The 15,431-nt window shown below is 42.3% G+C and overlaps 1 protein-coding gene across 15 annotated transcripts in view; it reads right to left on the bottom strand.

The window, feature by feature from the left end:
* LOC310762901 (calcium-activated potassium channel subunit alpha-1) overlaps positions 1-15,431 on the bottom strand; it is a 564,221-nt gene that overhangs the window by 161,790 nt on the left and 387,000 nt on the right. For all 15 annotated transcript variants that reach the window (XM_083614569.1, XM_083614564.1, XM_083614572.1 and 12 more), the window contains exons 13-15: positions 11,040-11,109; positions 9,505-9,660; positions 328-437 (exon numbers count right to left, since the gene is read on the bottom strand). In XM_083614569.1, the coding sequence (XP_083470695.1) occupies positions 328-437; positions 9,505-9,660; positions 11,040-11,109 (336 nt within the window). The remainder of the gene's footprint in view (positions 1-327; positions 438-9,504; positions 9,661-11,039; positions 11,110-15,431) is intronic.

The following is a 15,431-nucleotide window of genomic DNA, read 5'->3' as shown; positions in this document are numbered from 1 at the left end:
ATTGTACCTTGGAAGTTGAACGAAACCCGCTCCAGAAGTCCGTTCGACTTCCAAAACGTTCGGAAGCCAAAGCGTGGCTTCTGAGCAGGAAGCTCCTGAAGCCAATGGGAAGCCGCGGAAGCCCTGTCGGATGTTAGGCTTCCAAAAATAGTTCGCAAACCGGAACAGTCACTTCCAGGTTTGCGGCGTTCGGCAGCCAGAACCTTGCAAGAACTAAGCTGTTCGAAAACCAAGGTACAACTGTATTGGGGTTTGGAACAAGGAGCTTCTGGTGCCATTTGAGAGGAAGAAGGCGGCTTACAAATAAATGGTTGTATAAATACTTACTCACAAACAGCAGGGAATGACAAACCGACAAAGGCACTAGAAAGATACTCTGTATACATTTCATTAGCAACTCCTTCCAAGTAGTATTTCTGCCACGTATCCTCCTCAATCTAGAAAGAAGGAGAGAGAAAAAAGGGGGTGGGGAGAGACGCTTTTAGAATTTGCAACCACATTCCGCAAAAACAAATGGAGGTGATTAAAAACAAATCAATTTTGAGGTAATTAAACATGGTATCTCAGTTATTTGCTTTACCAATTAATTATGTCTGTTAAGTTTCCATTGCATGTTCTCTCTATAATTGTCAGCAAGGAGGAAAAATAATAATAATAATATAGGCAACTTTTGGAGAACAATGGCCTTCGATTAAAGTAAGCTAAGTCCTATGAATTGCAGGAGGAACCTGGAAAGTTTAGTTAGAAAAATATTCAGATGTGTCTTGTATACAAAGGCTACAGTACTACATAGTGCTTTCTCCCAGTAAAATTAGATGCGTTTCTAAACAAACCAACATAGGATTGGGCTGCCAGCTATTGATACAGATATAGATATACACAAATTTCCATCTATTTCAGTTTTCTACTACAAGAAAATATCTGCCCCCTTTTGGATTACCCATGTATTTATTTATTTTTTAACAGCAAATTGATGTTTAGTCTTATGAAGGAATGACTAAGCCATGTAAGCAGTGTGTAATTTTGTTTTTTATAATAATAATAATTAATAATATAATTTTATTATTCTAGCCAAGGCCATGACAAACCTGCAACAACGGCACCAAAAAACAATACAAATCATATATACATAATATGAGCCAACATCCATGATGTAAACAGAGGCTGCAAGAGACACCAACAAACTCCAATCCAGCTTGGTTTCAGATTAAACGTCTCAATCAGTCCAACAATTTATAGCAGTTTTATCTATCTCCCTTTTCCTGATTTTTTTTAATCCAGTGCAAGATGTATATTTTATAGACCCACCCTATTTTTTGTCATTGTATTTTTTTTGTAATTGTACATTTTAAATATTATTTTCATGTTGCATTTTAAATGGCTGTAACCCACCCTGGGACCCTAGGGTGAATGGCAGGCAATAAATTAAAAACAATCAACCAGTAATAATCTATCTGTTAAGTATATGTATGTGACATATAAATTCCTTATAATGAAATATGAATGCATGTCTCCAGCAGTAGTCAAGCAAAGATATTAAAACACTGAACTGGAGCAACTTGCTGAAAGATACCCAAATTAATTCTGCAGCCATTCAGTAATCAATTGAAAACATCCTGAGGCAATGACTTATATCTGACTGTCATGTTCAAGGGCAAGCTGCTTCAGAAAAGCATCAGTGATAGCCAGTGTGTCTCCACAAAACACAAGACTCTTTCAACGATGGTTTCTTACTACAGATACAAATGCATTTCAGGTCATAGAGCTAAACCACTTGTAAAGTGAGCACTGTTTGCTATGGGAAGCAGTTCAATGATTTCAATGAAATGCTTCAACGATCGGGCATGTCCAAATATAGGCTGGAAAATGCCCCCCCCCCCTTAACAACTGATTTCCTCCATGTTCTAAAGAAAGCAGAGTGGTGGATATGCATGTGTGTAATTGGTTACGAAACGGGTCAGACAGCTAGCAATCAAGGACTAGAAGTGCCAGGAATAGCGAACATCATGCCCTCCACATGATGTTGGACAACAATACCCATGAGCCACAAGCCAGGAAGGTCAGTAGTCAGGGATGATGGGAGCTGTAGTCCAACAACTTATGATGGGCACCATTCTGGCCCCTGTGCTCCCTCCAATGCACTGATCAGGTCCTTCAGCTCTAGTCACTGATATGAGTTCATTAGAGTAACACTGGCCTTGCTTGCCACTATCTCACATTTTAATACAGTACCTTGAACTTATAGCCTGGCTTAGGCTGCAGCACAACATATCCCACTGCAGCTGGAGCTGAACACTAATACTTTCCTAAAAGGCGAGTGTAGTCCTGGTGGTTTGGGGGGGGGATCAGGGGAGGGATCACAAGAAAGGAGGGGTCATGCCACTAGCCAAAAATTGGGGTGTGCACACTTCCTAGACAAGCCTTTGCCAATCTGGTGCCCTCCAGATGTTTTAGACTATAACTCTCATCAGCCCAGCCAGCATGGGATGATGATGAGTTATAGTCCAAAACATCTGGTGGGCATCAGATTGGCAAATGCTATCCTAGAAGATTTCATCATTTCATATATGTTGCTAGAGCAGGGACACTCACAAAAGCAAGCACCCTTGTTTGAGTGCTTGAGAGCAAACAGGATGCAGGACTAGATGGGCCTTTGGTCTGATCCTGCAAGGCTCTTCTAATGTTCTTAAAGTGAGCACAGTGCTACTCGAGCTGGTTGTGTGAACCATCAAAACCACCACTATGTTCCCTTTCTCCAAAGCCTTTTGGGTCAGGAGAAAATGGTGGTATCTGCTGGTGCTTCCAAGAGGCCCAGCAGAGTAGCTTTTCCTGCCAAGGACGGAACTGGAACAACTAGTTTAGCATTACAAAGATTTCTGAAGGATTGTTACTCACTTTCATCACCAAAACCACCATCAGAAACATAAAAACTATCTCATACTGCCATATTTTTTTTAAAGCTGAATTTTACTCTGAAGTGTTTTTTCAACTTCGTCATTTCACAAGCTGAAGTCATACGTCTTCCAAAGTGTATGAAAACCTTTGAGGAATATATCAACTATCAAACCCTAAAATAGCTAGCACATCCACAGAAACAACAATGAAATGGCGATAAAGCCTGGTTCTGCAGCACATGATATCTGAAAGAAACAAGCACATCTATTTTCTTAGGCTCTTCAGTACTTAATAAAGAGAGATTTATACCCAGTGCCTGAATAGTTTATTTGGCAAAACAAACTTAAGGTTTTACAGCTGAAACCTGTGCTCTGAAATGAATTCCATTGTTGCTGGCTCAACTTTATTAGCCCATGTTGTACAGAGATTGGAGATCTCAGGTACTGAAAATCAGCTGTCATGGAGCTAAAGCAATATAGACTTTGTGTCTTCAATGACAGAATTGTGTCTTTATAAAAGGAAAGGGAAGGTCTGCTTCTCACGGTACTCCAAGTGCTTTTTCACAAAGGGATGTATGATTTGTTTATGAACCTTTCCAGTTCAGTTAAACTTCGTGGTGATGTCTCATGAGACTTTTGGAGATCCAAGGACAACCACTGGAGCCTACATTCTGTCTTTTAACCAAATCAGTCGTAAATACACCAGGGCTAAAAGTCTGCAGCCTAAGAATTGGCGAATGAGTTCATATTAATATGTGAAACTCAGCCCCTAGTCTTTCTGCTGCTTCCTGTCTTTCTGTTGCCCGGTCAGGGTTGTCAGGTCACAGTGCAGCAGTGACATCATAAGCCACAACTAGCTCAGTTCTACTTCTATGTAATTATTGAAGGAACAGCAGCTCAGGTAGTTCTAAAACAGAGGTGGTGGACCTGCAGCTATCAAACCTGTGGGCTCCAACTCTCACCAGCCGCATGCAGCATGGTCAGGGATGTTGACCAGTTGTTGTCTAGCATCATTGGAAAGGCCACAGGTTTCCCTTTCCTACCTCTAGGCCAAACACCCCTTAGCCCAGTCCTCAGCCCGTCAAACCCACTCTGTATACAGCATGTCTCCTTCCTTCTTACAAACAGTGCATAGTCCCTCCCTGTCTTTATCGCCTCCCTTCTTCAAAGTGATAACTCCACCACACACATCCATGGGCCTCTGTTGGGGTGAGCTCCCATTGCTCGGTCCCAGCTCCTGCCCACCTAGAAAGCACATTGAAGTGCAAGTAGATAAGCAGGTACCGCTCCGGAAAAGATGAGTACAAAGTACAGAGCACGACTAGACACAAATCTGGCCTGTGTACATTATAAGGAGCTGATGTGTTTCATATCCTTGTCACTTGTGAAATTAAACACCTTGGCAGGTTTCTACCCTCAGGCCCTTCCAATACAATAGGAAGTTCCAATAGTGAATTTCCTTTGGAGGACAGAGAAGATAAATGTTTGTGCAGACAGAGCAGGTATTTCTGAGGTGCAACTTGCAATCAAATTTATTTCATTTATATATACAGTGGTACCTTGGGTTACAGACGCTTCAGGTTACAGACTCCGCTAACACAGAAATAGTACCTCAGGTTAAGAACTTTGCTTCAGAATGAGAACAGAAATCGCACGGCGGCAGTGCAGCGGTAACGGGAGGCCCCATTAGCTAAAGTGGTACCTCAGGTTAAGAACAGCTTCAGATTAAGAACGGACCTCCAGAACGAATTAAGTTCTTAACCTGAGGTAGCACTGTACACCACACTTCATCAAAAGATCTCAGGGTGGTTCAGAAGATAATGATTTTGTTAACTCCAACACCTTGGGAGAGCAGCTGTTCAATGTGGCCATGAGTTGCAGTACACATGGCCTTAACTGCCATTCATGTGGGCTCACATGCTGATTTCAGGAACTTGCCTGCAGCGCTTCCCCCAGAATTTGGAGGACTCTCTCCCTGAGTTCATCTACCTCCTCACTGAGATGGTCAGTGCTGCCCATTCACTTACCCTGGCTATCAAGGACTATTCTTCTGTCACTGATTTCTCGCTCAAAAGGGCAAATGTGAATGCAGACACGACCAGGTGGACCAGCAGCAGAAGATCCAGGGAGGTCCAGGGGCTGGCAATGGGTCCCCTGTCAGTGCACAGGCACTGGTAGATGATGCCTGATTGTTGATGACCCAACAATGGGCATTCTGACCTGCACAGCTGATATGACATGTGAAGCCAGCTAAGCAAAGTGGAGGTTCCAGGACCTCACAGTTGGCACCAAACAGGCTACCCCCCCACCACACATTCTTTCCTGCGCTTGTTCTGTATCCAAGCACCTTTTGGGAGGGGGGCCCTATGGAGCTTTCCCCACAAAAACCTGCTATTTAAAGCTCCATCAGCACAAATGTCAATCTGTGGAACTCCAGAATTGACATTTGCTCCGATTCGGCTTTAAAGACTGGGTTTTCATGGGGAAAGCTCAGAGCAAGGCAGCAAACAAACAAAGCAAAAGAAAAGAAAAAGACATGGAGCGTTGGTGTGCGGACCTCTGTCTGAAAGGGGCAAAACGTAAGTGCAGATAAGCATTTAATTTGCTATACTATTTCCGCATACAGCAACAATTCTGTCTAGTCCTGAGTATATGTACATATTTATGTACTCATCAGTATTTTATTATTTTACCAGTAATAGAACTCTGATGTGGATATAACCTATAAATTACTTCTGCTTTAATTCTTTTTTCTTTTGCTGTTAAAATCCACATTACTAACTCTCTCTCTCTGTGTGTGTGTGTGTGTGTGTGTGTGTGTGTGTGTACACACATACATACACTAAGTATTTTCAGAAATTGCTCAGATCATGCACAATTGAATGTTATATACTTTGGTTGTCTTGGCTTTGTTTTCCTTTGGTCAGGTTAGATGCAAAATAAGAGTTTCCATATGAAGAATGCTGCTTTTTAAAAAAAGCAAAAGAAAAATATTCAGATGCAAAATAGCATTTTTGGTTTTCTAAGTTTGTTTTACTGTGGAGAGTTTAGACAAATAATTTGGCTGCAAAGTTAAGCCATAATCAGTTAAGTATGTGCAATGTCACCACTGATCATGCACTGTTGTCAGTGATGGATCAAACATTTATGATGTATTATCCTGCTTTGCAATCAGGCTAGTGAGAGTGGGGGGAGAAACTCTCCACTTCAATCTATTTTTCCAAAAATGACAGGACTTCTGCTCAGATTTTGCTGGCAAGCTTCTAACATTGTATATTTCCACTAACGTTATTTACCTGAAGCATTTTCTATATGGCCTGGGAGCAACTGAGACTACCTCGCCATTCCCCTATCTCCACAGAGCTGGAGTAGCGTGGGGGCAATGCACTTAGCCAGCAAAATCAAGAGGTAACACATGCAAGCTTCAATGCTAAAAAAAATTGCTTCTTGTTTTTGTGGTCCTGTTCGTGATTGTAATCACATTCTTGACTGCTGCCGGGCGCCTTTAAAAACAAAACAAAACCCAAAAACCCACAGGCCTTTTTTTTAAAAAAAAAAACAACTGATAAGAATCCAGAGTAAGGCCACGAGATTTGAAACAAATGCAGAACAGGACAGGGAATTGGCACTGAGCAGAACCCAGGAGCACAACCACCATCAACAGTAACTGTGCTGCAAGTTTTATCACTCTTTGTTGCAGGCGCACACATCCTGCAACATAATAATAATAATAATAATAATAATAATAATAATAATAATAATAATTTATTTGTACCCCGGCTTTCAACAAAGACCAAAAATACACTAAAATGTCACGCATTAAAAACTTCCCTGAACATGGCTGCCTTCATATGTCTTCTGAATGTCAGGTAGTTGGTTATCTCTTTGACATCTGGTGGGAGGGCATTCCACAGGGCAGGCGCCACCACTGTGAAGGCCCTCTGCCTGGTTGCCTGTAGCTTTGCTTCTCGCAATGAGGAAACCGTCAGAAGGCTCTCGGTGCAGCGTCCGAGCAGAATGATGGGGGTGGAGACGCTCCTTCAGGTATACTGGGCTGAGGCTGTTTAGGGCTTTAAAGGTCAACACCAACACTTTGAATTGTGCTCGGAAACGTACTGGGAGCCAATGTAGGTCTTTCAAGACCGGTGTTATGTGGTCTCGGCGGCCGCCCCCAGTCACCAGTCTAGCTGCTGCATTCTGGATTAGTTGTAGTTTCCGGGTCACCTTCAAAGGCAGCCCCACGTAGAGCGTGTGCACCCTGAGAACAAAGTGCTGGACTTTGTGGAAGAGGGGCTTGGTCAGGATGAGATTGAGGTCCAACAAAATATATGTGCACAAATAAATCTGAATTGTGGTGGCATGTAGTTAGATGCACCTGTTTTGTTAGCTTCCCCTTTGGAATATATGATACCCATACGCTCATGAGCATATTTTCTACTTTCTTTGTGACTTTTCCTCTCTATCCCTGAACCAAAATGGGCAGAAGTGAGGTGCAGAGGATGCATTTCATGGATAAAATTATCTCCCATGAAAAAATATCCCGTTATTTTCAGTGATTTGAGAAGGAGAGGTGCAAAGTGGGGTGGGGATCTCAAAGGGTACAGATGGACTTCAGGGTTCTCCCAGTATTACTCTCCTGGTTCCTTCCCTCGGTATCTGATTATTTTGGTACTTCAGAATGATGCTGAACTTCTTCGCCAAGAGAATTATCTTCGGTTTCAAATTGGTCCAAAATGGCTTTCTTCTGCTTACTATCTCAAACTCTGTTTAATACCAGAATTGTAAGCCACTTTCCTCCAACAATAATTTCGCCCTTCTTCTTTCATTTTAACAAAAGAGGAGAAAAATATGAATTCCCCAGTGAGAATCTTCTGGGAATGACTCCCGTTTCTTAACTTACAGAATTTAAAGCAATCCTAGCTTAAAACAAACAAATATTCTATATAATAGCATTCCTGTTTGCTAAGCAGGATATACTCTCTCTCTCTCTCTCTCTCTCTCTCTCTCTCTGTGTGTGTGTGTGTGTCTTGGGGACATATATTTATGGCATTCCTAAACATCACATCAAGGCCATCCATAGGAGGCCCTTTGGAGGTACCTGCTGCAGCCCAAATATCCCCGCTTCCTCCCTCACCTCTGCTTTGAAAAATCTGTAGTGTTAGAGAAAGAACAGGAAGATTAAAAAGAGATACTTCTGTTTCCTTCTCTGCCAATTATGTATATAACCGCTATTTAAGGTGGGAGACTGAGGAAGAGGAAGGTCTGCCAGGTGGGAGGTTTCAGCTCTCTGTGTGTGGAGATTAAGATAAAATGGTGACTGAGCACTACATAGATATATTTATAATTTTGTGTTTTATGTGGATCATATGAGGGTTATTATTAATGTATTTTGCTCCCCCCTTTAGTTTAAGTTTAGTTTTCTTTAGTTTTCCTGTTATATTGGGTTTTTAAATATATATATATATATATTGTTCTCTTTAGTTTGAATTTTATGGTATATTAGGTTGAAAAGCTTTAATAAAATTGATTGTCTAGGGGTGTGGAAGCCTCCATGTATGTGTGACAGAGAATGAGTGAACAGATGAATGAGAGAGGGAAGGAGGGAAAGAAAGAGAAGAGGGAGGAGAATGGATTTTCCTGTTCACTTTGGCCTTGGCTACCACAGGTATGTAGCCCTCGGCTACTTTCCTCCATTGGAATGTGGCCCTCAGCCCCTACAAGGTTGTCTACCTCTGCTATGCTCTAGGCAGCTTCTCCATGTTTGCTGTGCAGAACAATTACTAGAGTATTCCATCCCCTTTCTTTCATGATTGCGGTCCTGTTTCCTTGCATTCCGTTTGTCCAAATGAATCAGCCCAAGTTCCCAATCCGGGGAGAGCAGCCAAAAACCAAATGGGAGCAAATTAACTCTGAGGGAACTAGTGGGGTTTTAGCCGAGAAGTCCCTACTGTAGTCGCCTCCAAATGCTTGAGAATCATTGGGCTTTATAATTTATTACTATTTTCACGTAAACCTCGAGGGCATCGTTGACTGAAGAGGATAAATGAATTATTATTGCTGGAGACTTGGGCTTTTGTACAGACACATGTTCTGTATTTTATACTTGAGGTAAGGGATCCACTGGCCACTTGATGGGTTGGAAATGGGGTGTGTGGAGAAGCCAAGAAAGGAAAACTTTTGTGTCTTTTTTCCTCTCGGCACTTTGTTGCCATATGGATTGGATAGAGATCACTTTTTATATATGTATATATATATATAAATATATATATATATATATATATATTTAAAAAACAAACCTGTGGGGGCTTTCTACATTGATAAACATGTGGTTTATCTGAAAGAAATAAAGTATTAAAAATGCACTTTGAACAATCTTTAATGCCCATGGATGTGCCAAACAAAAACAAAAGCATAATTTTGAAGGAACCTGGCCCACTGCCCAATTTGTAATAGGCTATGGGTTTTATTTTCCTTTGGAATATGTTGTTTAATGTTTTAACCATCAGAACTGATGTATTTCTCTCTGTTTTGAGTTTAGGCCATGCACTCTACTCAGCCCCATGACAAATTGAATCCCATGCTAATGTCCTGTAATAAGATGAGACATTACCTTTATAAATGACCTCATGGAGAAGAGGTTGGCCAGCATTGTCGATAGGCCTGGTGCCAGGCAGCTCTGGGCGATGAAGCCCAGCTTGAGTTCTGCAAGGCATATTGCATCATCCCCTTCTTTCCAATTCCAGCTTGGGATATTTAGCAGATGGGCCTGCAAAGGAAAAACACAGGTTAAAGAAAAAGGGGGGGAAAAACCCCTAACCAAACATTTGCATCTGCATTTTGCTAACAAAGGATGGGAGAGATGAGGGGGGAACAGGCAAGTGCTCTAGGGTTGCTAGTTGTTCAGTTAAAAAATCACTTCTACCCTACTCCTAAATGAGTGTATCAGAGCATGTGCAGAGTGCCTTTTCTTATATGAAAATAGTTGCCCTAAGGGCAGAATGGCCCCGAGTGCAGGGTCCTGCCCAAATGGTGCCATATTTTGTGCACAGGAAATGAATTTTATTGACTGTACAGAAAAAGAACACTGAACACACAGGGTATTGCTGGTTGATGTCTTTTTAACAGGCAACTGGCCAGGAGGATGATATTCTGGCTGGCTGGTACACCTAGCTGTCCCCCAGAGAAATGTTGGATACCAGAAATGTACCGCTCCAGCCCCTTCACCTCTCATCCTCTGTGTTGTCATAGCTGGATAAATCAAGGTTTACCATATTAAAAAGTACTTACAATTTTGCCACATATTTAACCACACGTTCACAACTGATGAGTGGAAACACTCAGCACACTGCTTAGCAGCAAAAAAAGTTCGACCAATAGTTTGGTTACCTCTTTTGTCTTGGTTTTTTTACTACACACACACACACACACACACACACACACACACACTGCCCATCTGGCTGGGTTTCCCCAGCCACTCTGGGCAGCTCCCAACAGAATATTAAAAACATGATAAAACATCAAACATTAAAACCTTCCCTAAGCAGGGTTGCCTTCAGATATCTTCTACGTCTTCCTTGACATCTGATGGGAGGGCGTTCCACAGGGCGGGCGCCACAACCAAGAAGGCCCTCAAGCTTTAACTGGTTAGACTGTTGCAGAGAACCCATACAAATGACCAAGTAACTTCGGGATGAGATCCTGGAGTAAACTTGGTCATTCATAGAATTCTTCCAAGTGGTGAGGATGATTTTACCACTTATTTAGTGTAGATGGTGGTAATATGTGCAATAAAATGGCTGTAACCACCCTTAAAGGTTGTATCTTAATCAGAATGTAACTGTGTTACAGATTAGCTTTATTCATAACACAGTAAGAGCTGTACGACAGTGGAATTTGCTGCCAAGGAGTGTGGTGGAGTCTCCTTCTTTGGAGGTCTTTAAGCAGAGGCTTGACAACCATATGTCAGGAGTGCTCTGATGGTGTTTCCTGCTTGGCAGGGGGTTGGACTCGATGGCCCTTGTGGTCTCTTCCAACTCTATGATTCTATAATTTCCTGCACATTACTGAAACTTACAAGAAAGGCTTATGAGTGAGGTGTTAACAAGAGAAAGTTTGGAGATGAGCATCCCACAGACTTTCCATTACCTTGTTGTGATACTGCAGCATCTGGGTGATTATTCTTATTTTCGGATGATAATTCTTGATGGAAATTACTCTGAAAAGAAAATGCACCAACATTTTTTATTTTCACTCAACAGCAATTCCACAAATATGACTCCATGGCCAAATAGGATGTCATATTTTTCAGTTCAATAACTCCTTCACGTACTTCAGTGGCTACTTAAAATACAGCTTTACATAATGCCTAAACCAGGAAACTATGGCTTAAGGGCTCCCTCCCAACCATGGTATGAAACCAGGGTTTGATCAAAAGGGGCAAATGTTGCACAGCCTACTGTGAACTGTTAACACAGGACTTTATGCCCACCATTTCTACGCAGAAAACTCTATAGACTGTGTAGTCCAAATTCAAACTTGCTATCTTGCTAGGCTCCAGGTCAAACACTGCGCCCCAGCATCTCTGAATTGTAACAACTTATTGCTCTGTTGGGTCTTGTCTACGTTGTTAGCAAAAAAAATCAATATGTTTGGGCCCCATTCCCTTGTTGACTAGCCTGGGTCACTCATAGGACACTGTGTTTCTCTATACACACCATCCATAATATATTTTGTACATTATAATTTATATCCCATGATTAAAGTGAGGCAAGAACCTCTGGTTCTGGCTAGAAATCCATACATATTCTATCCACTTTATTAAAAAGCAGGAAGACACGACACAAAATACTGCATTTATCGGAAAACAAATAGTAGCTCCTGTCAAACAAAGGGTGGGGGGAGGAGACTTGTGACCTGTCCTTGAATTGACCATTTTGTGACAGTGCAGATAATGGCTAAGGGACAATGTCCCAGATGTAGGGCAGAACAGGAAGGAATGATTTCACAATGTGGTTCAGCTCCCAAGGGGTGCAGTGAATATGAATGTTCTTGCTTTGCTTCTTTTCCCCACCCACAAAATAGATCTCCAAAGCCTTCACCAAACAAACAAATGTTATGGTAACTGTCAGGGAACTGCCATCGGAACTAGAGGAGGAGGCGAGGCTCCACAGCGATGCTGGAGAGGGGCCAAGCAGGGAGAGAGGCGGGTCTCCTGTTGGCGAAGAAAATCAGTGCAACACCAGGGATACAGGGGGGCCAATGGGGGAAGCAGAGAGCAGGCTCCGGGACTCTTCACTGGACACCAGCGGGGAGAGCACAGGTCCTCCGCTACCCACGCCCTCCCTGCGCAGAAGACTTCCGCGCAGGGAGAGTAGGAGGAGACTGGGCGTCAAACAACTTTTATGTTGGAAAAGGTTTAAGAAACGCCCACTGACGGATTCTGCCAGCGACTGAACAGCCACGGAGTGGATGGCTGTCCAGCGAGAAATGGTTTAACCGGCCAACCTAGCCCAGAGCGGCGGCAACTTACGCACAAGCAACCCCTAAAGCCATTACAGTAACAATACCGCAAGTGAAGATTTCCAGTCAGCTACTGGGAGTGGAGGGGAATGTATTGCTCCTATATTCCACAGCCAAGCATGGACTTGACAAAATTGGTTGCATAGCTTGCTCTGACAAGCAAGAAGCAATTTGCAAAGATATTTATCCCACTCTTAATTCTCCTTCTTAAACTCTTTTTTAGCTGAAGCATTTAATTAAGCATTCAATTTTATTGAATCAAACTCGTTTGTTCTGCAAATACGCAGGAGGATTCTGTTCACCCAATAACTTTTTTTTTTTAATTAAACACATGGAATCTATTTAAAAGCTCACTAATCTGCATCTGGATTTCTCTTTAATCTATGTATATAATTTAAAATCAAAGCAAGAGTTCTCCCACCAGATTAAAATGTGCCTTTGGAAAATTAAAGAAGCCAGGGTTGTGTTTTTTGGTGGGGGGGGCACGGAAAGGGATATTCCACAACTTTGTTGCTATATGTAGTAACAGAGGTTCTTGTCAGATCCTAGTCTTGCAAGACAGATTTGAAAGGGGAGAGGGGCTAGCCACCTGCCAATTATGTCAGATGACTGGACACTTTGAAATCCCAAAGTTGGGACTTCAAAGCACCACACAAGGCTTGCAGAGAGCCCTGCATGGTACTTTAAAGCAAATATGGATTTGGCTTTACAGCCTGCTTTCTGTAGGTAAACTCGATCCAGTAGGCTTCAACTGGTGTGCAGTACAGTCAACGCTTGCTTTCTGAGGGAAGCGTGATCCAGCAGTAAAACCAAAGCCAACTTTCTTTGTGCATTGGATGCCTGAGTGAGTTCCCTGCTGGTTCCCCAACCCTGCCATAGGTATTTGGTCACCTATTTCCTAGTTGGTGCTGTTAATCAAATTATTTGCAAAACTGCCCAAACAGGAACAGGGAAGCACCTGTGGTACTTCTGTAGCTGGTCTGGGGTTTACCTCCCCACACTGCCTTGTGGGAGAAGAGAAGGCATGAGCTATCAATCACACCATGCCAGAACTACATATGGGTATACACAAATCCAGACTGTGATCTCCGACCCACAGTCCCTGGAGGTCGAGTGCTTGAGTAGGGGTTGGAGCCTGAAGCACAATGAGCACAATGTATATATTTTGTTGATGAGGCAAGGGTAGAAGGCCAGGCACATAGGACTTATACAAGGCCTGGTGAATTCAGAGGCTCCTACTAACCTCAGGGTTTGAAGTTCCATACTCTTGGTCCCCTGTTCCTGAAGAGAGCTCTGACTCCTGAGCAAGCACAGTGCCATGTAGCTTATTAGGCTAAATTCTAGCTCACAACCTTGAGATTCTGGGTTCAATTCCCAGAGCTGTTGTTGCCATTATGGGTGACACACTGCTGCTATTCAACCTCAGTTGGTTTCCACACTGGAGCTCTTACAAGAGTCCTGTGCAAGCCCCATCAGAACAGCAGCTGCTCTTACTTATTGTACTGCTGCCTTAAGAACTTCCTTTCAAAATGGCACTCAGGAAAAAATAAAATAAAAAAGAATGGGCACCACCCCATGCAGCGCTCCTTGAATTTAAATTGCTTCTCATAGCTCTGCCTTCATTTTGCAGGATGTGTGTGTGTGTGACAGCCCAATAAAATTGGTTCTGAGCACAGGCCAATTCACTGCATTGGTTCATTTTTAATGGTACTCTGACATTTTAGTGTTGTTGTGCTTTTTTAAAAAAGGGGAAGATTGGTTCCATTAAATAAGATCTGTATGAGCACAATGCAAATAATAAGGAAAGCTGTCTTATTGTAACCCTACATTTGTGATTGCTTTGCTACCTTTCTGCCATTGAGATGAACCATAACATATTTTTTTTCTTTAGAAATCAGTACCACCCAGATCGGGAGCTGTATTTTTCAGTTGTGAATAAAGCTTAAATCCAACAGGTTAGAAGCAAGATAGGAACTAACTTCCTATGAGGAGGAGACTGGTGTTACATGGCCCCAACCAGCCAGATTGTTACATAGCTAACTGGATTCTGAATTTTTTTTAAAAAAACCCTTTCTTACAAGACTCATATGACAGGGAGATTTGCTTACCACACAAACGATGCATCTCCCAAGAGTCTTTGTGCTATTTTTATGATATGCTGAAGGAACCACTTAGTGGGAGCATAATAGATTCTAGGAATGTGTGATAGCAACAATGAAGGCAACTGCAAGTACACAAGCTAAGATACTTGTGAGGGAAGGGTAGATTTTAAAAGTGTGATCCTATGGCAAATGCTAGATTTGGGAGCATGCAGCCTCAGTGAACAAATGTTGAGAGGGAAAGGGAGAAGAATGTCTCAGCACTTCCTGCCTATGGCGTTGGACTTGGAATCTGAGCAGTTCCTGTTCTGCCTAGATCCCATTTTCCTATGTGAAAACTCAATTGTTTAGTGTGGCAGCACTGACACTTTGGAACTCCCTGTCTTTTGATATCAGGCTAGCGCCTTTGATAAATTTTGTTCAGCATCTGCGGAAAACATTCTTATTTAGACAAGTCTACCAAGATGGGACGCGGGTGGCGCTGTGGGTTAAACCACAGAGCCTAGGACCTGCCGATCAGAAGGTCGGCGGTTCGAATCCCCATGACGGGGTGAGCTCCCGTTGCTTGGTCCCTGCTCCTGCCAACCTAGCAGTTCAAAAGCATGTCAAAGTGCAAGTAGATAAATAGGTACCACTCCGGCGGGAAGGTCAGGGGTCCCTTTACCTTTTACCTTTACCTTACCAAAATGTTTAGAAAGCTTTGTGAGTTTTAATTTGTTTTAGCATACTCTATTGTAGGTTTTGCTTTGTTTTTTAATTATGGTAGCAATTTTTTTTTAGTGATAAGGTTATCTATTTTTTGTAAACTGCTTTGTGGCTTTTTCCTCCAATCAAGCGGTATATAGATTTTATGAAACAAACAAACAAACAAATTCCTGAAAAGCAGAGAGAGGAAGAGGATGCTACGAGAAACACCATC

Source organism: Podarcis filfolensis (assembly GCF_964270895.1).
Source record: "Podarcis filfolensis genome assembly, chromosome: 5".
NCBI classification, from domain to species: Eukaryota; Metazoa; Chordata; class Lepidosauria; order Squamata; family Lacertidae; genus Podarcis; species Podarcis filfolensis.
The sequence above is the reverse complement of the archived record's forward strand: the minus strand, read 5'-3'. Positions and strand labels throughout refer to the sequence as shown.